This window comes from Protopterus annectens, chromosome 2.part1 (genome assembly GCF_019279795.1).
Source record: "Protopterus annectens isolate FY-2018-M chromosome 2.part1, PAN1.0, whole genome shotgun sequence".
Classification (NCBI taxonomy): Eukaryota; Metazoa; Chordata; order Ceratodontiformes; family Protopteridae; genus Protopterus; species Protopterus annectens.
This window is the reverse complement of record NC_056729.1, coordinates 1,261,316,901-1,261,342,449: the sequence shown is the minus strand read 5'-3', so window position 1 is coordinate 1,261,342,449 and position 25,549 is coordinate 1,261,316,901. Positions and strand designations below refer to the sequence as shown.

The following is a 25,549-nucleotide window of genomic DNA, read 5'->3' as shown; positions in this document are numbered from 1 at the left end:
TCTCTCTCTGTCGGTCTGATCCGTATCTTCGTAGAGGTTTCCGGTCCGAAGGACCAAAATGTCAGAAGAAAAATTCAAACAAGTCACATCTGCCTCAGGTGATGAAAATGTTCTTTATTAGCAGCTAACCAGATTACACATCATGTTGGCCAAGATGATCTCCTCCTCTGGTCAACTTGTTTACTGACATCAACTTTTATACTGCAAGCAAAACAACTTTTTGTTACATTTCTGACAGTTGACAGTTGGCTATGGAAAATTCCTGTGGTAAACACATTTATCAAAAATTACCTCAAACCAACAGTTAGTGCAGAATGTTCAAGAAGTACAGAATGTTCAGTTCAACAATGATAGCTCAAATTTTCCAGGACACACAGCCTGCTTCAGTAAATTAACTCTTACTCGGCCGTGCGTCCTTATCCCAGGCTTCACTAAGCTATAACCAAGTCTCTTTATTCTGAAAAGCAGAAAACAGTTATTATTCAGGTTTATAAGCAATGCTGCATTTTGTTCACAGATGAGGCCCATCTTTGATAGGCATATCCCAACAAATAACATGTTCACTTTGCAAGAAGAGGAAAAAGACAAATAACAGTATGTTTTAAAAACTTTTTCTCTTAACAATCAAACACCCCTGTTCTTGTCTGAGTAGATACAGTCTGTGAGGAAAGTTGTGGTCATTGCCCCTGGCCATCTCCGAAAGAAGGGAGAACCACATTTGCCTTGGCAAGAAGGGAATAACCACAATGATCTTCAGAAGTATTCTGGGTATTAGTGAAAAGGGTAGAAAAGCATACAGAAATATTCTTGATCAAAGAAAAGAAAAGGCATCTGTCTTCCAGGCCTTTTTAAACTGAGTCCTGGAACAGAATCTTGCCAGTTGATTGTTCAAAGAGGAGGCAAAAGTGAGGAGCTCCCACAGATGTTTCCATTCGTGAAGGTCTGCCCTAGTCCTGCTCAGCTTGTCTGCAGCACAGTTTTGTTCTAAAGAAATGTAGGATGCGTGTACAGTGAGATTTTGTTGTGAAGCTATATCCCAAGCTAAAATGGCTAGTTTGCAAAGCTACTATGACCTGATTCCCCCTTGCTTGTTGATGTACCACCTAACTGTGGTACAGTCTGAAAACACTTGAAGAGGTGTCAGGGGCCACAGATGTTTTGGAGAGGTGAGTGCCTTGATCATAGCAAGCATCTTCTTGGTATTTGATAAGAAATTAGGAACTGAGAAAATCAGCAAACCTCGTACACAGGAAAAACTGTTTATTACAACCTGGTTTAGCGCTTTCAACTAGAAATACTAGTCTTCATCAGAACCATACATATCCATTCCTAACAAGTTTATATACCCTTATTATTTAAAAAAAGGCGCCAAAACGTTTAAAGGTGTACTACTTAAAATACCTCACTAGTAAACAATACATGTAATGTAATTATAAAAACATCACAATAAATCTAATTGGAGTATACTTAATTTAAATACATTTAAAAAGAATATATATACATATATAAGAAATATAAATTTTAAAAATCTTGTCTTATGCATCATCTATACATATAGCACCATAAATAAATATGAATACATGAAGGTCCACGGTTCTATACATAATAATGCATGCATGCACTGATAAGTTAATTGTACTTATAATTTTATTGAGCTAGTACCAAAAATGGTTTTATACTAATTGAATCATTAAGTCCAGGAGCCCTCGTAGCATCTAATATTATCTGCCATTTACTTTCTAACGCAGATAACTGCATTTTCCAATTTCCACTAAATGTAGAACTTTGCAAATGTTCAATGATGGCAAAACGGAAGGTATGGGTTTCCCCATATTCAAGCAAATGCCTATACAATGCATTTTTATTATCTTTTTTCCGAATTCGGTAAAAATGTTCATACATACGCTTCTTTAATCTGGTAATGGTCGAGTGGGAGGAGGAGACTGTTCCGAAGCCCTTATTATGCGGACATTCAATTTTATGGACGATACCTGGATGACATTTTTATTCTGTGGAAAGAATCAGCCGATAAGTTGGATGAATTTATGGCTTTTCTCAACACTTCCTCTACTTTTCTGAAATTCACCCACAGTATCAGTAACAGTGATATCCCATTTTTGGATGTCCTTATTGGATTGGGGTCTAGTGGGTTTACTTCCCAATTATACCGCAAACCCACTTTTTCTAACGATTATTTGTATTTTTCCAGCTGTCACCCACCCCACATTTTCTCCAACATAGTTAAGGGACAATGCATTCGTGCTGCGAGGATGTCTTCCACTAAAAATGTTATGACTACTGAGATTGCTAATGTCAAAAAACTATTTCTGGATAGAGGTTATCCGTTGCAAATGGTTAATAACATCACTAAATATGTGCAAAAAGAATGGGGTATTAAATATCCTCCGTTGTTAGGAAAATATTCTGTTATTCCAGAAAAAGAGGCAAAGGATGACCAAATGTATCGAAGGGTGTGTGTTTTGACATATACCCCCCATACAAATGTCATAATAGACATATTAAAGCAACATTGGGATATTATCCTAGCTTCTAGACTTGAAGATATAGTTGGACTTGTGCCAAAGGTAGTGTACAAGACAGGAGCAAATTTAAAGAGAATCATAGAAAGTAACATATATGACAGCGACCAACGGGACACTCTTACAGGTACCACTAAATGTGGTTCCTGTAATCAGTGTAGGTACATTAATGAGGCTAAAAATATCAGTCTAAGGGACAGTAATAACACGTTCATTAAGTTTAGGAAAGGCAATTGTAACTCCACTAAAGTGGTATATTTAGCCACATGCAGTCATTGCCCCGCTTATTATGTGGGCAAAACGGAAAGGAATTTAAAGAAGCGTATGTATGAACATTTTTACCGAATTCGGAAAAAAGATAATAAAAATGCATTGTATAGGCATTTGCTTGAATATGGGGAAACCCATACCTTCCGTTTTGCCATCATTGAACATTTGCAAAGTTCTACATTTAGTGGAAATTGGAAAATGCAGTTATCTGCGTTAGAAAGTAAATGGCAGATAATATTAGATGCTACGAGGGCTCCTGGACTTAATGATTCAATTAGTATAAAACCATTTTTGGTACTAGCTCAATAAAATTATAAGTACAATTAACTTATCAGTGCATGCATGCATTATTATGTATAGAACCGTGGACCTTCATGTATTCATATTTATTTATGGTGCTATATGTATAGATGATGCATAAGACAAGATTTTTAAAATTTATATTTCTTATATATGTATATGAAAATTTTTTTTAAAAGTATTTAAATTAAGTATGCTCTAATTGGATTTTCTGTGATGTTTTTATAATTATATTACATGTATTGGTTACTAGTGAGGTATTTTATGTAGTACACCTTTAAACGTTTTGGCGCCTTTTTTTAAATAATAAGGGTATATAAACTTGTTAGGAATGGATATGTATGGTTCTGATGAAGACTAGTATTTCTAGTTGAAAGCGCTAAACCAGGTTGTAATAAACAGTTTTTCCTGTGTACGAGGTTTGCTGATTTTCTCAGTTCCTAATTTCTTATCTTCTTGGTATTTATTTGCTTGCATCTGTCCTTGGTGTCCCATATCCTGAAATTATTCCGCAAGCAAAGTCAGAAGCATCTTTAATGACTACTTTGGAGCACGGAGGGAAAAGGACAGACTTGGATTTAAGGATATCCATTGACTTGACAAAAGATTTCTCTTCTGACAAACCACAGCACTGGGATTTGAAAAGATAAAGGGTATTGATGTTGATTTTAGATACCACTGTATCATTCTCGTGTAAAGTCCCCCTCCTTGTATGTACCTTTAGAATTATTCATCGACCCTGCTTATCTGTAACTTGTTCATAACCTAACCAAATATCTATGTACCAGAATAAGCACCTACCTCTTGAAGATGAAGTATAAGAAGCTTCTATACATCCTTCACTGCTTTAAGATTCCTGTAGTTTTTTATCCTTTAGCTATGTTTCTTGGAGGAAACATAATCTATGCCTTAATTTTCCTATTTTTCCATAAGAAAAGCCAATGTCCTTGATTAACCTAGACATCAAATATTCATGCTATAAATCTGAAATCTGAAACAAAAAAACATTTCCTGCATGAGGTTTTATTGGCTGTGATCATCCTACCAACTATGTCATCATCCACTGTATCACCATTCTCTCTCGCCAGAGAAGGTCAGCATAGTATGCAACTTCTTTGCTTAAGAACCAGGGACAAAATGAAAATAACGGAGACCCAAAATCACAGAAATTTTTTTAAATATTACAATAATTCACTTAAAATTTAATAGAACAAGTTTTGCATTGACTTGCATTTTTTGAAAGATAAGAAGTTGTGACTGTAATGTCTAGAATTATTGACTGATTATAATCCCCAGTGAATTTCCAAAAAATTCAAAACTTTGATGAGATAAGATAATAGGCAAATTAAGAACGCTCTGAAAAATCACACACCAATAAGAGGTACAAATGTCACCCAGAGGTAAAACATTTTCCTTGGTTGTGTATCAGAATACAAAAATGACAAGAAAAGATGGTAAACACTTATAAAACCACACTGTCACTCAACATAACCCACAGCAGGATTCAGGTGGAGAAATCACATGCCTTGTAATTAATATTAACTGTAAAAATTAACTCGTGCAAAAACTGTAAAAATAACTCGTGCAAAAACTGTAAAAATGAACTCATGCAAAAACAAATGTCATTAGCAGTAGAGGACCAAATTAATTGAGAAAAAAATCTACTCCTTCCAAGCAGGGAACTCTTGTTTTTCTTCAAACCAGCCCTTTAGATTCTTCTTATAAACATAGAGAAAAAGTCAAAGTAATATACCCTGCCAGCTTTCCCCCACTGACCGACCTTATAATTTAAACATAAATGGTGCAGAGTTTCTAACTAAATAACCACCTGTCAAAAATAGTATTGCTGTTTGGTATAATGGTTAAGGTATTTACCTCACAGGCACAAGGTATAGCCTTACCTTTGAAAGGAAAATTGTTTTATGTGAAAATGGCCCACAAGGCCAGCTAGACTGGTACTTATCTATGAACCTGTAAATCAGAGTATGGTATTATTAAACAGCTACTGTCAAAATTGTAAAGGCCAGTGAGTTATATATCACAAGCTTTAAAAAGCACTGGACAGACTGCACAAATAATATATTTACAGGAGTTCAATTTGTTTATATTGAGCAAAGAATAAATCTGTAAATTTCACTCAATGAATTCTCTGTTAGTAACACATAGCATATAGCATTTTAAATGTTCAACATGCTTACAGAAACGAGAGACTAGCTGATAAAAAAGTAGATATTACTGTTTCATGCCCAAAAATGATTGTGCCAGTCCAAGAAATTTATTCTGACATGCAAATGTAAGTGAAAGAACCTCATCACACCAAATACTGGGCCACACATACGGTGGTGTCAGTGTATTAATACAAAAGTTCAGCCAAAGAGTCTGCAGACCACATTGAATATCTGTAGTTTCTGCTAAAGGAGCACAGTGACTTTAAGTGGGAAGTTGGACTTTCGCACAGATCAGCTTGTCTGGACTACCTCTTAGAGTCACTGCATTTTATTTCTTTATTGTTTGTTAACCAAGGTAGAGCCCTGATCCAGATGGACAATTTTCAGGTCCAGTCTAGGAAATATGTATTGTAGTAGTAGTGATATACAAAACAGGTGTATTACACAAATGCATGTTGCTGTGGAGGTTTTGTCTTTCTCTACTTCTTGTGATTTACTAAGGGTTGTAGGAGCTGGCTGCTCCCACCATTTCTTGCCCATCATCGACACTTTAAAGATAATTTGTTCCCCCTTCTGCCACTGGAAGTCGGCTGTTGTTGCATGAAACTGTCTAGGGCTGCTTCCATTTTGGCTGATATTATTGAAACAAAGAGCTAGTTTTTGCACATTGGGTCAACTAGAGTAAAAGCTCCACCTGAAAACCCAGCTCCCTGAATCTTCTAATCACAGGGAAGAAAGCTGTTCTGTCATAGACAGCATTGCTGCCATCTGAAGTAATACACATCAGACATCTGGTGAATTTTGTTTATTTTCAGCTCCCTCATTAAACTTTCTTTTTATAAATTTGCATTGTATTGTTGGTTTCTTTGAAAAACTTTGTGAGCTTGCCCTGTAACCGGAGTGCAAGGTTTTACCAACAGAGCCTGATCTCTCTTTGTTCCCTCATTTAATCTATGTTGTTTGGCATGTAAGATTATCAGTAACCTTTATTTTATGTTCAGGTTTTAAAGAGAAAGTCTGCAGCTCTGACATCCCTGATTTTAGTCTCGATGTGATTGTCCTGTGGTTCACTGATGTTTTTTTTAACTGCTTTTCAAAAACAAGCAAATTGATTTTGTGATTTGCAGGGGATGTTTTTTATTTGTTGAATGTCATACTTTATCAACTGCAGCTTGGTAGTAACTGATTCCAGACTGTTATTGATAGTTTTGATATCCTTACACTGATTTATTGTGCTTTCTGTAATGCTGCCTCATGGCTTCTCATCTAATCTAATGAACTGATAAAAAAAGCGTTACAGTTATGTAACTGATTGTTATGCTTCACATTTGACATTGCTGTTTCAGTGGTGCAGCAGGTAGCACACACATCTTTGGTGTAGAATGCTGCAGGTTCTATTCTACCACTAGGTAGCTGGGTTGGTGATACTACAGTGCAGCATAAGGGGGTGCTATACTCCTGAGTGTGTCTTCCTTTGAATCAAATATTAAACCATGGTCCCATCAGTTTGTGTTGCTGGTAGCTCGGGTGGATGTAAAAGATCCCAAGATACTTATCAAAAGAGTAAGGAAAGTTTCTTGAAGTACTTGACAAATTTTGTCTAGTAGTACAACTACCAGCTCAGGTCTCCCCTGAAGAGAGGCCACTAGTCTATTGGCACTAACCCGACCAGCAAAGGATAAATAAATATTATGCTTACAAAAGGTCATATTTTATGTGTACATTAAATCCAGGCAAAAAAAAAAGTAAACAACTCTCGGGATGAACAGCACACAAAGATTTGTATCTTCACCTTTGTGCATGCCCATAAAGTTTTTTTTTTTTTAATTATAAGAATCAGGTCCCTGTTTGTACAAGTGGTGATTGAGGAAGGGGCAAATTATGGATTACCTAAAAGATGAAAAAAGGGAAGAGTCAGTTGCAGGAATAGCATCAGAGGTATGTGTTAAAAATCACATGTGTCTAGTGGAGCTGACATGGAATGTATTCTTGTTTGGGACAATAGTGGGTTAAGTTCTGACATGTTTGCAAGGAACAAGGAAATTACCAAATGTAATGTTTGGTTAACAGTGGTTTTGTGGCGCAGCAGAATGAAGCCCTGACCTGTGAACCAGATGAACCTTGATTAATGAATGATTTGCATGCTGGACGAGATAATGAGGGAGACTGAGTCAGGTGACAATGAACGGCTCATCCTGACACTAATTTTGGAGGAAGGGAGACAGCAAAGCCTACTGCTATAAAGAAACACAGTGACGGCTGGGTGTCATAAAACAGTAAGAGTCTGGCATTTCAAAATAATAACTGTGATGTGGAGTGGTAGTAGGGATTAAATTCACATAAAAAGAATCTTGTTGGCTGCATTGATGAGTGCCTTCCATGGGCAACTTGTGCCCAAAAAGGAAAAGAGGGGCTCATTTTGTTATGAGAGCTGATGTTTTACAAGCAACAGGGACAAAATATAAGTACAAAAAATAATATTATACAACGACCCCCCCCCCCAATTAATATTCCAAAACATGCACGTTGATTGGTCAGCGTGCACGTTGTAAATCAGAGTTATAGTAATGGAAAAAGGTCCGGTCGCCTGGAGTTTTTCTATTAGTATAACTCTTTTTTTTTTTTTTTTTTTTTTACAGCAGCGGAGAACGCAATATCTCTGTTGCTTGTTAAAACCTGTCTCGCCATGTTAAACGAGTTTAACATAGCGAGACACTTTAAACAGCAACGGAGATCTTGCTTTCTCTGTTTCTTTTTTCAAAACTGTCTCGCTATGTTAAATGGGTTTAACCTAGCGAGACAGCTTTAAAAAAGCAACAGAGATTCTCCGTTGTTTTTTTTAAAGCTGTCTTGCTATGTTAAACCCATTTAACATAGTGAGACAGGCTGTAAAAAGCAACGGAGATCTTGCTTTCTCCGTTGCTTTTGCCCACAGCTCTGATGTACTGCGTAAATATACGCATGCGCAGTACATCAGAACTGCCGCAGAATACCCAGACAGCTGCGGAAGGGCAGCAAGGAGGCATTATACAATGCCATTATTTAAGAAAAGTAATTTTTTTTTTCTTAAATAATGTCATTGTATAATAGCAATAACCCACTTCTGGGTGTGGGTAATGCTGGATTTACCCACGGTTGGCTTTGTTTGGCATGGTTTATTGCTATAATATATGCTTTTTGCCTGCCAAAAGCCAAGAATATGTACTCTTTATGCACAGAACACAATTATGAGCAGTGGAGAGGGGTTAAGCACTCTTTGATTTTTAATTTTTTAAAAATGAACTGCTAAATCTGTTTCTCTAGCCAAACCTAGTTCAAAATTCTGAAAATTAGAAAAATATTTAGTTTTTCTTCGAATTCATGATTGTTTTTCAGTTCAGAACAAAGTCTGGCATTTGAAAACTAAATGAAGACTTCCCGAGGTCTAAGCTGATGCGAGAGAAGCCTGGTGTTCTACTGATAGCACTGTTGTCAATTGACATGTTGTCAGTCTCAACAGCTGTCAATTATCTTGTTGAAAATATGCTACCCTTAAGATCATGTCTCTGTGATGCAATTGATTAGCATATTTGGCTTTTAATCAAAAGGTTGGTAGCTTAAACCCACACAGGGGCACTCTTAAATTGTTTAACTATTTCACATTTGCCAGTTTAGTTAGTAAACATTATCCAAAGCACTACAAAGCTGTACATGCTTTCATCATGCCAGTTACTTTTAATTCCCAGTTAAATGTACTAAACATTTATCAACAGAAACATTGGACACATTAGCATGACAGATTCATATCTCATCATATTTACCAGCACCACCATCGGACCAAACTACTACTACACATCAAACAGAGTAACATCCTTACAACCTTCAAGTTAAACTTCAATAACTGGGTGCGTAGTCTCATATTCTTTCCTGATCTGATGTGTTGCCCTCTTTGATGTTGTAGGGAAATTTTGAGTACAGGTTATTGGTTAAGCATAAAGTTGTCTGCAGAATGACTACTTAGTACTTGGTATGAACTTAACCTATGAAGTGATGAACATAACCTTGTGAGTAAGTAAATATTATTTTTTCCCCAAGGATGGATGACATTAGAGTTAGTATGCATAGATTCACCGTGTGTTAAGGAGGTCAGCTTGAAAACATGATGTGGTACAAATGGAGGCTTGTAATGTTTTTTTGGATACATAAAGATGAAAATTCAAGTCCCCTAGGGGGTTGTATGCTTTACTTTGGTACTTGGTGCAGAGAATTATTTCTATGAGCTGTTGAAGAGCTCCTCCTTGTTGTACAGGGTTTATTTTTTCTCAGTCTTCATTTTCCTACTGTGTGACAGTAAGGAAGTTGCTTAACCAGACAGTGCTATGAGGCAGTTGGAAATTTGGGCAAGATCCGTTAAGTCTCCTGCACTGCACTACTAGTAACTACCTATGACTTTTTTATGTTTTTGCTTTTTTTTGATGAAACACAGCTTAGAGGTTGCATCATTGATTGCCGCAGAGCATTAAGCCAGGAATTAATTAAATTTAAACATTATGGAATTCTAGCAAATTGGAAACAGGACTATCATTCCTATACGTTGTGTATTTGATCAGTAGTGTAGGGATGAAGGGGAAACCCACCCTGGGCTCAAACTGTTAGGGGACATGGTCGAGAGTTCCTGCATTCTTTTTTCTGTACCAAAATATCAGTACAGAAAGGTAATTCAGGACTCCTTGTGTGCTAAGCTGTAGCAAGTCAACCAGTATGCACAGAAGTCCTTTTTTTTTTGTCATTTGTTTATTTTGCCCTTTACTTGAAGATTTGAACAGCGGAGAAGGACTGTAAATTTGGCTGCTTTAGGAAGTAGATTTGTGTAAAAGTACCAATTGGCTTTCTACAAAAAAGCCGAAGTGCCCCCACCCCCTTTTTTTGCTCATCACTTGAAGAGCTGAGGGGTGGAACTGTAGATCAACACTGGGCATTAGATGAGCCAGCTACAACTCTGATGCTGAGTGCCACCATTGTATAATCATAAAGCAGCCTTTAGTCAAATGTGAATGTAAATCTTAACCACATATAGAAGCCTAAGTTTGGTGGCTGTTTTTCTAATGAAAAAAAAGGACTTCTGTCATGAAACTCACTCATTGCACCATTCGAGAGCCAATTGTCTTGTATGTTCAGCTTCTCTACAATTCCAGAATCAACACCAGTACTAGAACCAGGGACTCAGATTTTCACTAACAGATAAATAAAACATGATGAAGGAATAGCTTTATAACACAGCACCTCCCAAACATCTGAGATACATGTCCACTGCCTGTTAAGTAGTGCCACTCAATATATTCCTTTACTGCGGTGGTGGTGCTGCGGTAGCGTTGTTGCCTCACAGTTAGACGTTGCCCGTTCGATTCTCAGTTAGAGCGTCTACTGTGTGACGACATGCATGAATGGGTGTTCCTTCGTTGAAGGTTGTGCGTTAGGCCCGGCAAGCCAGCACGTAAAACTCTACTGCCAATCATTAGCGGACCGGAGTTCCGCTGTGGCAACCCCTAAACGGGAAAAGCTGAAAGACACACACACACACACACACACACACACACACACACACACACACACACCACACACACACTCAATATATTCCTTTACACATAAACTAGATGACTTGATGGCTATCCACAAATTTAGTCCAGCATTGTCTGATTTGGCCTTCTTAGAAAAAGGAGGTGCTGCCTGTGAGAGGCAGATTGCAAATCAGGAATAGTCATGAGTCTTGGTGGCCTTGGAATATCAGTGAATCGATTACTTTATCTTATGAAAGAAATATAAACAAATAATCATTTTATTCATTAAATCGGAAAGCCACCAAATGGCAATTTCCAGTAAAAGTTGTAATAGCCACCACTTTATTTTACCATGAGGTATGATGTGTCATAGGTTCATAGGATGATACTAGGCTATTGGCCCAGAGGCCTTTATAAGCCTAGCCAAGAATTTTGCCCATGTTCCCTCAAAGTCAGCACCTGTTTCCCCTGTCCACCAGGGACACAGGTGGGATCCCAGGGATATATTTTCTGTTTCCCATCCAGTCGTCCAGTTTCATCTTAAAGAGGGATAGAGAGGTACCGTGCTTGACATGGAGAGGGAGTCTATTCCACAGACGGGGGAGTCTTTGGGACACAAATCTATCCTGCCAACAAGTTCTATTTGTCACAGACCAGGTTAAGGCCTTGCGTGTGGGTTGCGCGAGTGTAGTTTATCTTATGGATATGCAGCAACTCCCTCAATGCTGGGTCTGAAGTGGTCTTGTATGCCAGACACAGGTTACCTCTGAGCAGTCTGTATGAGACTGAGTAGAGGGACAGGGCTGTTAGTCTATGTATAGGATAGGTGTTTGAGACCCTGGATTTTCCTGATCAAGAACCTCTCCAACTTCTGCATGTACTTGGCAAGGTACATGCCAAAGAGGCATTGTACTTGATAATGAGCCTGGTAAGGAAAGAGGGCAGGGATGTTATGACCTTTTTGTTCCTGGATGAGATACCCTTATTTATGAGGTGGGCCATGTAGAAAGCCTTCTGTACAATGGAGGCAATGTGGTAATCAAAAGCCAGGTTGCTATCAACCTTGGTGCCCAAGTCCTTCATAAGTGATTGCACCCTTAGTAGGTTGTTATAAATGTGATAATTAGTGGGGATGACTTTTTCACCAAAGAGGATAATGATGCTTTTCTTGGCATTCAGTTTGAGGCCATGCTTCTGGCACCAGTCATTAGTTTGGGTAAGGCCCTCTTGGAGGATGTCCACATCACTAGGGGAATTTAAGACAGTACCCAGCTTGCAGTTATCTGCAAACTTGGTCAGCCACAGACCACTGGCTTTGGCTTGCACCTCAGAAAAGTATTTCCCAAACACTAGAGGCCCCAAGACCAATCCTTGGGGTACACCACTTGTTACAGGTCTACTACTAGAGGTGGCTTCCCCTACTTTGACTGAGTGGGTTCTATCAGTGAGTCAGCAGGTTGATGCCTAGCTGGGAGATTGTATCTGTTATGCCCGAGTGGGGAATAGTGTCAAAGGGCTTTGGCTAGGTCAAGATAGGTGGTGTGCACCATCTTCCCCTTGTCTTTGGCTGTGGTGACTGTTTAGAAGACGTCGACCAAGTTTAACAGGCATGATCTCCCTTTCACAAAACCGAACTGTGTGGTGTCAAGCATTTGGAGGTTCCCAATGTGCTTGTTTATAAGGTCCATGATAATGCGTTCCATGGCCTTGCAGATCAGGCTAGTTAGGCTGATGAGCCGATAATTGTCTGGGTCAGTAGATGCTTCACCTTTGTGTAGAGGGATGATAGTTGCTGTCCTCCATTCAGCTGGGATGAAACTGGTGCTCAGGCTTTGATTGAATAGGGTGTCTAATGGAGCTGAGAGCTCATGTCGGATACAGCCAGGGATGTTATTGGGTCCCATGGAGACTGTATTTTTTGCCTTTGAGAGGGCATTAAGGACATACTCCCTGGTGATGAGGGGAGGGGGGGCAGGTGCTGGGAATGTCCTGGTTTACTAATGGGGGGACAGGGGGGGTGAAGTATTTACCGAACCTGTCTGCCAGCAGGTTGGCTATATGTATGGTATTTGTGTATGTGGTCTTTTTGACCACCAGTTCAGAGGAGATTTGGGTGTTGCCTTTGAGATTGTAGACATATGTGAAGAAGTCCTTGTGATTGTCCTTGGTGGATGTGGCCGATTTGGACTCCAACTTAGACTTAGAGGATTTTACCAGTGACTTCATTTGCTTGTTCAGACAAAGGTGAGATTGCTTCCAACTTTACACCTGCTCCTTCTTGGCCCTGGATAGCAATTTTTCCTTTTATTATAAAGTTTGTTTATTGCTGCTGTCTACCAGACAGGTTTACTCTTCCTTGAGGAAGATGATTTGGTCCTGTCAGGTATTGCTGAGTCCATACATCTATGTAGGTGCTCATATAGTTTTTTGGTGTAGGCTTGGACATTAGTGCTAGTTCCAACTGAAGGGATGGCGGCTGTGATGTTGCTTAAACCTGCTCTGAGGAGATTGAAGTCAGCTTTGGAAAAGTTTTTTCATTTGACCCTGACGGGGATGGGGGGGGGGTCAGGGGAGATGGTGACTTCAAAGTGATCGCTTTATGGTCAGATCTTACCAAGGAGGATGACATTGTAGGAGTGCAACAGTGGCCACTCATGTTGGTTAGGACCAGGACCAAGATATTTTCACCTCTTGTAGGGGTGTCGACCAGCTGATCCAATGCACTGGCATTGACAAAGTCGAGGAATCTCTGGGCGTTCATGTTTGGGCTAGAATAGGTATTCCACGCTATGGTTGGGTAGTTAAAGTTTCCCAGGATTAGGGTATACCTCAGTATTTTTTTCAATGCAGTGTTGCATAGGTGATTACTAGGCTAACAACCTTAGGGGTCTTTTTAGTCTTAGCAATGCTTCCCCAGGTAAGAATCAAACCATGTACTTTCTGTCTGTGAGGTAAATACCTTAACTATTATGCCAACCCTGAACATCTTAAGAGCTTTTAATAAGTTGTAGCAACACTTGATTTTCTTTCTTCTATGTGCTTTGATCTACAGCAATATTTTTTAAACAATAAATATTTAAAGTATGCTTTAAAAAGCCCTGCTCAATTAACTTTCAGCTCTATTATTTGTTATTTCTGTCATGTACAACTAAACGTTTTATAATCATCATTGTACAGTTTGGTGCATTACAATGAGGTGTTAACTTACATCAAATTTCTTACCTGAATAACAAGGAATTTGATTTACCACTTTGTAGTTTCTAACTGATATGGCCTATTCAACATCTTTCAGACCTGTTAAGTTTATGTTTCATTTTTTTAGAACTCCCTGAGAACTGGACTGACACAAAAGAGACCCTACTGGAGGGAATGGTATTTAATCTCAAGTACCTAGGCATGACACTTGTGGAACAGCCCAAAGGAGAAGAGATGGCAGCTGCTGCTATTCGACGTATTGTTTCCATGGTAACCGCATTACCTTTGCTATTTTACTTGTAATGACCCGGTGTTAAAGATTGTAGGGTGGGTCACAGTGCACATCACATAGGGTGGTACTGTACCCTTTTTTTTTTCATTTGACTCTTTGCTCATACTGTCTGGATGAAATTTTAATGAAGAAAGTTTGGATAAAGTATGGCATTACTAATGTTTAATCTGAATGAGTTTACAAGGTTTGGAAGCAAAACAAATGTTATAAACATTTCTGGAATTAATGCTAACCTTTCTGATTTTGATTATTTTTCTGTAAGTTACCAGCTGTTTTCTGTCTTCATAATCAGTTAGTGCTATAGTCATCCTTCTCCAGTGTCATCACTAGTTCAATCACTGTGCTGAAGTGTCACTCCTGTCTCATCCTTTCTGCTGTCCCTTTGTCACTTAGTTCACTTGTTCTTTTTTATACAATTCTCAAAGCTATTCCTGACAGCCCTCCTTCAAAACTTTTACACTTTATATAAATTGTTGTTTTGCTAGTGTTTGTTCCTGTATAAATATTTTCAAAGCGATATTTAAAAAATACTCTTACAGTTTAATTAGTACACAGTTTAAACTATATGTAGCTGTGTCAACCAATCAATGCTCTGATGCCTACACTAACATTTCTGCATATTTGTAGTTTTATATTGTCACCTGCACTGGTTAGCATTTTTATAATTCTGAGTATTGTACACTGATGTATGTACTGTGTTTATTTTCTTTCATGGTATACTATTGGTTGCACTGTTTTGTATCTGTGACTTATTCCTTAAATTGACAGAAAAAAATGTAGTTCTTTCCTACACAAATAAGAAAAATAGATCATGTATAATGATATAAAACTGAAACCATTGTGTTTATTTTTATTATTGTTACTGTTTAAATATAAAATCAGCATTTTATTATAATCACACATTGTTTCATAGTCATTCATTTTTGCAGGTTTCAACACTGTTTTACAATCTTTGAAGATAATGTAAGTCAACATATCCATATTCTTCTGAATGTCATCATTTTAGTCTTTCTTTCCATCTGTAAAGCTCTGTGCAGCCCAGTAAGGCACATGTATTTACTATTTGGCCCTTCATCACTGTCACATACGAAGGCATTAAAGGGGATGATCAAAATGCTTTGTGGTATCCCATTAAGTCCCCTTCCCACAACAGCTGTACTTCATCTTCCATGACTTTGGGGTTCCAGTTTCCCTCTGGCTACCAAATGAAAGCTATTGCTTTCTGTTAGAAGTGTCTAGATATACAGTCAATGAGATGTGTATATTTTTGGAGAGCAAGGCATTTGTCCATTTTTGAGAATGTGATGGAGACGTGATTTTGCTACATCCTGGGTGCTTTCTCTCATCTTTCTAATGGTTTAACTTTGTGTTGTATCCCTTTTATCCTCAAATTCCTATGCTAAGATGTGGAATGTTTTTTTTTATTTATCAGCACAGAGATATATAATTTGACTTTGAAAAAATGCTTCAGCCACCAGATTGTAAGTATAGCTTTACAAGAGCAGAATGTAGACAAAATGAGAAGGACAGCGGATGCATAGGTTCATAGGTTCATACTAGGCTATCTGCCCAAGGGCATTTATAAGCCTAGCCAGAGTGTGTTTGGCTTCCGCCACCCATTTTAAATGAATTTTGCTATGCCCTTTTTCGAGGTTAGTATACTGTGCCTCTGTCTAACAGTGACACAGAAGTGATACCCGGGGTAAACCTACGATCTCCCATCCACTCATCAAGATTCCTCTTGACGAGAGTCTATGAGGGACACTGCCTAACCTGGACTGGGATTTTATTCCAGAGTGAAAGGAGCCTCTGGGTTATGAATCTGTCCCTCCAGCATGTCCTATTTATTTCAGTGCTGAGGTTCAAGTCTCTTGAGCGCATAGATCGATGGGATTTGGATTTTCTGAGGTGCAGCATGTCCATTAATTCCGGGTTGGACATGGCTTTATACGTCAGGCACAGATCGCCTCTGAGCAGACGGTATGCCACTGAGTAGAGCTGGAGTTTCTTTAACCGGGCAGCATATGGCATCTGTTTGAGCCCTTTGATCCTCTTGGTGAGGTACATTTGGGGTCTTTCCAGTTGCTGCAGGTGTCTGGTAAGGTACATCCCAAAAGGGGCATTGTACTCAATTATGGGCCTGATGAGGGATGAGTAAAGAGGCACGATGACCTCCCTGATCTAGATGTGAATCCCTTCATGATTAGGTGGGCTATATAAAATGTTTTTCTAACCACTTTGGCCACGTGGTTTTCAAATGAGAGATTGCTATCAACTTGGGTCCCCAGGTCCCTAATTACTTCTTCCATACTTAATGGATTACCACCTATGTGGTAATTTGTGGGCACTTTGTTTTTGCCAAAGGGGATGACTATACACTTTTTGGCGTTTAGCTTGAGGCCATGGCTCTGGCACCAGTTGTCTGTTTCTATGAGGCCCTTTTGTAGGATGCTTGTGTCGGCTGGAGAGTCGATTATGGTGCCTAGTTTGCAGTCATCTGCGAACTTGGTCAGCCACAGTCCTTCGGTGTTGGCCTGTACCTCCGAGAAATATATACCGAACAAGAGAGGTCCCAGGACTGAGCCTTGTGGGACGCCACTTGTAACTGGTTTGGAGTTTGACATGGCTCCAGCAATTCTAACCATGTGGGTTCTGTCCTTGAGCCAGTTTGCAACCCATCTAGTGACATAGGGGTTTATATTTAAGCTGGTGAGCTTATCTATAATACCCGAGTGGGGTATTGTATCGAAGGCTTTTGCAAGGTCCATGTAGGCTGTGTGGGCCACCTTCCCCTCGTCAATGGCCTTGGTGACTGTTTCAAAGAAATCGACCAGGTTTAAGAGGCAGGATCTGCCCTTACCAAAGCCAAACTGGGTAGGATCCAGTGTCTATATGTCCCCAATATCTTTATTTATGAGGTCCATGATGATCCTTTCCATAGTTTGCAGACCAAGCTAGTCAGGCTTATGGGGCGATAGTTTCCAGGATCCGTTGAGGTACCACCTTTGTGGAGAGGGACCACTGTTGCTGTACGCCACTCTTTGGGTACATATCCTGTAGTAAGGCTGACAGTGAACAGTAGTTTTATGCTTGGGTTTAGCTCTTCTTGGAGTTCATGTAGGACGCAGCCCTGGACACCGTCTGGTCCCATTGATGCTGTGTTTTTTTGCTTTGGAGAGGGCGGCTCTTACCTGAGCATCTGAGATGTCAGGGGGGCAGTACTCTGCTGGGAGAGATATTTGCCCTTTTGGTGGGTGGGGGGGGGAGTTTGCGCTGAACCTGTCAGCTAGGATGTTGGCAATGTCTGTGGGTTCGGTGTATTTTTTGTCATTTTGGACTAATTCTGAGCATATCTGGGAATTCCCACCCAGGTTCCTAACATAACTAAAGAAAGCCTTGTGATTATCCTTAGTGTCCTGTGCAATTTTTATCTCAAAGCTGGCCTTAGGCGATTTTATGAGTGCCCGTAGTTTTTTGCTAATACTGATCAGAGATGCCTTCCCTTTTTGGGATTTTGCTCTATCATGTAGTAGCTTCCTCCTTCTATTGTATAGTTTGTTTATGGCTGGGGTCCACCAGACAGGACACCTGCCTTTGGAGGATTGGGTCTTGGTTTTATTTGGGATTGCATGATCCATGCATTCCTGAAGGTGTTCATAGAATGCGTTTATAAAGGATTCTGCGGTCTGGGCCATATTTTCCACAGGCCCAGGGGCTTTGAAGTATTCCACCTCGGTTTTGAGGAGTGTGAAATTTGCTTTAGAGAAGTTTTTCACTGTGGTTTTCTGGGCAGGGGTGGGGTCGGGATGTGAATATCCAGTGAGATTAGTTTATGGTCTGATCTTACCAGTGAGGGATACACTTCTGGTCTGGAGCATAGAGCCCCCATGTTGGTGATGATCAGGTCCAGTATGCTTTCCCCTCTTGTGGGAGTGGTAACAAGTTGTTCAATAGCATTTGAGTTTATAAATTCTAGGAACCTTTGGGCTAGGGTGTTGGAGCTAGAGTAATGCTCCCAGTCTATGTTTGGGTAGTTGAAGTTGCCCAATATAATGGTGTTTGGAGAGACCTTCATATTTTCCAGTGTTCTCAGGAAGTCCGAGTGGGGTTCCTGGGTTTGGGAGGGTAGTCTGTAGCAGGCTATAAACTGGAAGGCAGTTTTACCCACTGTTAGTTGCACATGAATAGTCTCTGATGCTTTGTGCTGTGCCACCAACCTGGAGGTGTGGTTATCTTTGACGAATATTGATACTCCCCCTCCTTTTGTGGTTCGGTCCAAGTTTTGGGGCCAAAAAGCATGGTATGAGGTATAACCTGGTAGTGCTGGGGTGCTCTCAGGAGCCTTGAACCAGGTTTCTGTTACTGCACAGATATCGATGTTCTCCATGCTAAGGAGAGTTTTGGGTGTGTGCATCTTGAGGTTTAGACTTCTGGCATTGAGTAGCATTACTCAGTTTCTTATCCCTTGTGATACCTATGGAGGTGGGTTTGTCTTTTGAGCCTTGCCTAAAAAAGGCACTATGGGGATGGCAAGAGCCTTTGCCAATATCCGAAAGCCCAGGGGTGACAGGTGCAAGCCGTCCCTAGCGAAGCATCGTGGCTTGTCAAGCATGTCATCCCAGGCTGACAGGCATTGGATCCCCTTTGAATGACACCAATACTTAAGCCAATTGTTGAAATTGATCATCTTGTCTTCATATTGTGGCATCATTCTTGGTGAGGGTAAGATGCTACTCAAGGTCAGGGTCATACCGGCCTGGGCTACATGCTCAGAGAGCTCCTCTATGTCTCTTTTCATGTAGTCCAGGGAGGTACGTCTCAGGTCATTCACACCAGCATGGACAATGACTGAGTCATATTTGTACTTGCCTTGGAGTGACCTGAGTGCTTGTGTTATGTGGCGGATCCTAGCGCCCAACCGGCAGCTCACCGTGACCTTCTCCTTGTTCAGCCTGGTGAGCGGGACGTCAGTGTGCCTGACGATAAGAGTCACCTATTACAAGTGTATCAGGTGTGTTATTTAGCCTTAAGGGCTGTGACTGTTCAGCACACTGGCTTTGTGAGCTATGTGTTGCACGTGTTTTGTTTATGGGTAGCGGTTGCTTGGGTTGTATGTAGAATGTAGTAGCTGAAAGTTCAACTGAAATTCTCTGAGAGTGATATTATAGCATTATGTAGTTTATTAATTTATAGTTGATTTAATTTTAATGCATTTTTATCTATTTATTTATTTATTTTTGTATTTATGTATTTAGCAAGTAGGTGAACTAGACCAGTGGGGCCCTCTACAGTCTCTATCTTATGACAGAATGCAGAATTTCACAATGAATTATACAACAGGTAGAAAAGTACAATAGGAATAGTAAAAATAGAATGAAAAAAATAACTAAATGACAAACATTTAGACAACGTAACATTCATGTAACTAATTGAACTTGAAATAATTAGGCAGTATTTCTACTAGGTGGCTGTTAGACCTAGAAAACAAGAAGCTAAAGTGTCGCATACAATTATAATCACTTGTGTAGTTACTTGGCAAAAAAGCCAGAAGAATGTTTGTAGTATTAATACTGCTCAGTACAGAAATACTTGCGCAATGTGCAGTACAAGGCAGAACATGCAGAACTATTTATAAAAATTTTATCCTGCTCAGTAGATTGTATTAGGTATAATGAAGCTGTACAGGGAAAGGACAGGTGTAATTTTATCTATTTCACCATATGATGCTCAGTATAAGAGAACATTATTTAATATCATTCTGAGGGTAAAACATAGGTATAGACATGTAATATAGAAATATAGAGGTAGATTATGGAGTTAGGAATTTATGTTATTAATCTGATGCACATGCATATAGAATGGCTTTTCAAGTAGAATTTCAGCTGTTAACAAAATTAAAGAGAAGATGAAGTGCTCTTAGACTCAGAAGCCAGCTAATCTGTTTAACTGCCTTTTGACTCCAAAATGGACCATATCACCCTAAGGGCAGATCCCTAGAGACCCACAAGTAGAACTCACTAAAGTCCAAATCACACTAAACAGGAGCAACTATCACTTCATAGCCTGTAGCAAGGCACCAAAGATTGAAACAATAACTAATTTCTTGAACTTTAATCATACTTTGACTTAGGAATGGGGTCCATTCCCATCATTGTATTAGAAACCCAATAGACTTGGAGAAATTAAAAAAGAGGATGCTTACAAGTTTTATAGAATTCTGCAGCCAGTGGCAGATCAGCCATAATCCCTCTACTAAGAGAAAGATAAAACCTACCTTGAGACAGAGAGAGATTTTGACTCTGTAGACTGAGAGGAAGAGGATTAGATTGCCTTGAGGGATGTCATCTTGTAACAACAGTAGCTGGAAAGTCCTTCTTCTTAGCACAGTTCATCGTCAAAATAATATCATCCAGATCTAAAGAGGTCATTGTTCCCTTATACTCTGCATTGATTTTAAATATTGTGCCCCACTTTGGGATTTACCTTACTAGACACCAACTAGAGAGACCCCAGAGGTTCCTAACTAAGACAATCACTGTTTTAAAAACCTTGTACAACCATAACAGAATGGAAGCGCTGTCACTTTATTCAGCATCTTATAGACTTCCAAGAGGAAATCTATGCCTTGCCTCATGTACCATTAGAGATCCATTGGCCTTGAATCTCATTTCTCCACAAATCAAATAGTCCCATAAATATTAGAACCAGGTATCTAAATTCTGGTGAACAAATAAGTAAAACATAGTGGAAAGATAGGTCTGTTATGCCTTTTACTCACATCTGAAATACACCCCCACTGCAAACCAAGCAGTGTGATACATTATCTTCCTTCAAATGGGAACTGGATGACTGGATGTGTATTCACAAATTCACCCCTGCATTAACTGGCCTAGCCCTAGTTGAAAGAGGAGGGAATTTCTAAGGGTAGGTATTGGCGAGGCATAAATAGTCGCAAGACTCATTTGTTTTGTATTTTGATTATTCCTATGATTCCCATGAAATGACAGATGTGGTTTTACATTGTTTGTAGTTTCAGTGTAATTTTCTTAGAGGTAGAGCAAATTCTGGAAGAATAAGATAACAATCAAAGTTGTGCAGATGGAGAGAGAGGGGGGGGGGATGGTTGACCTTGGGGGAAGGTCAATGCATTTTGGATTTGCCTCACTCTTTCTGACATATAGATACACATGTATTAAGCTGTCTTGCAGATTCAGATTATATTAATAATCTGGAGGTATGGGGAGAAGGTGGTTTATTCAGTTTTTATTTGTTACTTGGGGATCTTATATTTTAACATTTAGGTGGCAGGATAAATTATGTGAGGGAAGAGTTTATTTCATGTTAAATTGTTTTTGCTTGAATAAGTTAATTGTTTATAAAGTTTGAATAGCTTTTAGTGGGTAAGTTTGCACAAGTCAAATTAATGTTTTTTGTGAAAGCTTAGCACAAGAAATACAGTTAGGGCTCCTATTCCTTCCTTTCCTAGCCCTCTTCCTGTCTTAGATGAATTCTGACTGATGAAAAAATGTAAATATAATTTCAGGAAAAAAAATAAATCTGTCGAATACATCAAAGGTAACTCTCATAAACAAATCTTAAAAGTCAATATCTGGTTTTCATCTTTAAGTAATCAGTGATGTTACTACCATGTACCTACTGTGGAGGAAAGATTGCATTTAATGTCCTTCAGTGTTTCACTATCAACTGACCTTCAATGAGTAAAAGAAAAAAAGGACTGCGATAACTGTTCTGGGTTCTCCTTTGTTTCTCCTAACATTCCACTCTGTCCCATCATGGGTGCCAGGATTAGGAAGGCTTGTCAGGGCTCTAGAAGTCACAGTGATCAAGTCCAGAGGTCATGTGGGATAAATGATGAATGATCAAGAACCCTTTTATTACAAAAATGAAAGGTCGGTACACTTATTTTACTTGGTTAGTATGTCTACAGTATTTTTTTAGCAAAACCACATGCTTTTGAAAACCTACCGTAAGTACTTCATGCCTTCACTTAAAAAAAAGAGCAAGTTAACTTTTTATTTTAATTTTACTTACTTCTTGATCTTCTTTATGCAACAAGACAATGACCAAAATTATATTTTTTTCTTCTTTGTAGCATATTTATTTATTTGTCCTTGTTTACCAGGAAAGTCCAACTGGGTCATACCCATTTTCAGTGGAGGCCTGGGGAGAAAAGCTCCGTTTGCTTACATTGCATTATACTAAGTTCCAGCTAAACACGGAGTAGTTACATTTGTATTTACATTTGTATACATGCATTAGTGACACTTATACATTCTAAGATTTTACAGAGGTAGTAAATAGAAAGCCCATGTGCAACTTATGGAGTGTAGAGGCAGCGGTTATGTGCAAAAATTGTTTTGTCATTTCAGTGAGAGGTTGAGAGTATTCTGTTTAAGGAGAGTATTTGGAGAGTATCATACAGTGAGTATAAAGTCTTAACCTGGTGATGAGCATGTGCAGGACCAAAACTGGTAAAGATGCTGTTTAAGCAGTGGTTTAAAACTATCAAGTTTGTCGGAGAGTTTTATTTGTGTGGGGATACTATTCCAGAGTTCAACAATGTATTGGAAGCATAAAACAGTGGCTTCATGTGGAACATGAGAGCTATGGTTCTGTTAGGTGACTGTGTCAGATCTGTACACTATGTAAAGGGATGTTGTAGAAACTGAACCTCTAAAGTGTAGGAGTGATTCTATACCATTTGTTGTCTCACCAGTAAATTATAGCAGCAGTAATTTGGAATATAATGACTTTATGGGCAACTTACATACTTTGTAGTTATCTTTATACATCAGAACAAATCATTTGCTACCTTACCACTACTTAGATTCATTTAAAATGTAATGCAGAGGTAACTGAGATACACAGCAATCATGTTATAAAAACAAAATACATAAGAAATACATCTAGGCATCCAAAATGTATCACTGTTTTGATGTGAAAATGGGATTTTGAGAACTTAGTGAGTTTACATGGTTAGCAAGCAGTCAGGGTTAATAAATATGCATATGCACATACATATTACACTTTGTGTTTCTCTGACAAATATGGTTCTTAAATACATGTCCAGAGGAATTCATGTAGAAAACAAATGTATGACCTGTTTGTTTGGACTTTTACCTTAGGAGCAGGAGAGTGTCTATCATTCCCACTAAAGAAACTTTAACTGGATTTAATTCCATGGACAGCGATACATTTATTGCTAATTTGTGTAAAACAAAATAAAATATAAAACTGATATTTTTTCAGGATAAGCAGCCCCTATGCCCCCGCATCCCAATATATTTAAAAAATACAGGATCACAGATCGCACAACACTTTGGGTAAGTAGAAACCACCTTGCCTCTAGTGTCAATAGTTTTGCTGTAAATGCAAAAATGTACAAAACAGTTCCCACATTGTAACAAGCACAGAAACCAGTCTAGTACATCTAAACTACATGAAAGCAATCAGAAGTGCATTTCTTAACACTAGGTTTTCTGACACAATCACCACAAACAGACATGCTTCTGTGAAAAAGGAACCAATGAAATGAATTACCCAGTTCTTTTTACACTAAAACAGGAAAATGACAAATTTAGTGAAATGGCAGATATGATTGTTCATATTTAAGAAAGTTAATTTGCAAAACAGCACAAAAAAATGAGATGCTTAAAAAGAAGCTGACTGTGTTGAAACAGTGGTGCAGCAAAGATCAGAGGAATTCTACATTAGCTTCCAGACTACTGCTGTTCATCCCTCTGGGAAAAGAGTGACGGCCGATTTTTTCTTTGGCTTATGTACTAAATACAGAATTAAAAATGACACACAGTGCCTGCTTTCTGTAAAATAGCTCAGTATCTTTTTATGATCTTTATCAGTACCATAATAGCATTATATTTAAAATGCGTAATTACTGAACATATTTCAGATATAATAAATTCAAACAGAAAGGGTTAGTAAAGCCATTATAGCAAATACATTGTGAGTAAAAAAATGTGACAACATCTGACAGGATGTGATAACTTTTCTACCCTAAACTAATTGCCTGTGTTTATATTTTTTCTGCTGTATAACTGACTCGGATCAGATATAACCAGTGTTCTCCTAAGAAAGTAAACACCCAGAAAACTAAAATAAATGACACTGAGGGCTTCCAAATTCCTTGGTGTAGAATATTTAGTTGAATTCCTATTTACTTCTCAGACAGTGCATGTCAAAAAGCTAAGTTAAATTTACTAATGCAGCGAGCTATTCAGTTTTATATTAAATTATTTTGTTATTTTTCATTTTGTATGAATGACTAAAGCAATGTTTATTACCAGTAAGCATGAAGTGTGGGACTGTACTCTGACAAGTTGCTGTATGTTCATTTCCACTGCTACTTCAGTTATTATTGGTACTGCAGAGGTTGTAGTGGCTGTCCCTGCCTAAGGGTGTCAGCTTAGTGGCTGCCATGCTGAGTTGTGTGTGAAGAGGCACTCAGCGGGATCATATTGCTCAGGAAGCAGTGACAGAAACAGAGCTGAACATTTCACTTACTAAACATCATGCCTTTAAATGTTCACAGTTTATATTTTTCAGACTGAAATTGGCTTTAAAATTGAAATACATATTTTAAAGATAAAAAGATCAAAATATCTGACTATCAGAATTGTATGATTAATTTGATTTTTACCTATACACCAAAAATACCAGCTGTCTGCAATCAGCCATATCTGAGAAACCTCCCTTCCCACATTCACTCCACCTTTTCTGACAGTTGTCTAACTCACCCTTTCAACCGGTGACCCGTAACTGGGGAAATCCTTAGTGTAAGCAACTGGGGAAATGTGAAGAGGGGGGACATCAGTGAATCCTGGTACAATGCCATTGTGATACCTGCAGATGGCTATTTTAGTATGTCCTACTCACTGTCTTGCATGATTCCTAGTGTGGATTACATAGGTAGCCTATTTACCACAAGAGTGGTTTCAGGCCCAGAAATTGTAGTTTATTGGCTGTGTGGCAGTTTTTCCATCTCTTTCAACTTGCTAGTTTAAAAGCTCACGTTTGCGCTTGTTTCCCATCTTTCCTGTAACTAGTCTAGTCCAGATACAGATTTGCTAGACTATTTGTAAGTTTCTGAGCCCCCCAAGCCTTTCTGTGTTGGAGGGAAGCCTTCTAGCTTATCAGTGGGAGTGGTAAGCACTAGGTAGCCTATCTACCACAAGAGTGGTTTCTGGCCCAGAAATTGTAGTTTATTGG

The 25,549-nt window shown here is 38.9% G+C and overlaps 1 protein-coding gene across 3 annotated transcripts in view; it reads left to right on the top strand.

Annotated features, from left to right (window-relative positions):
- Positions 1–25,549, top strand: part of LOC122794421 (low density lipoprotein receptor adapter protein 1-like) — a 1,120,082-nt gene that overhangs the window by 550,149 nt on the left and 544,384 nt on the right. For all 3 annotated transcript variants that reach the window (XM_044062793.1, XM_044062791.1, XM_044062792.1), the window contains exon 2: positions 14,138–14,280. In XM_044062793.1, the coding sequence (XP_043918728.1) occupies positions 14,138–14,280 (143 nt within the window). The remainder of the gene's footprint in view (positions 1–14,137; positions 14,281–25,549) is intronic.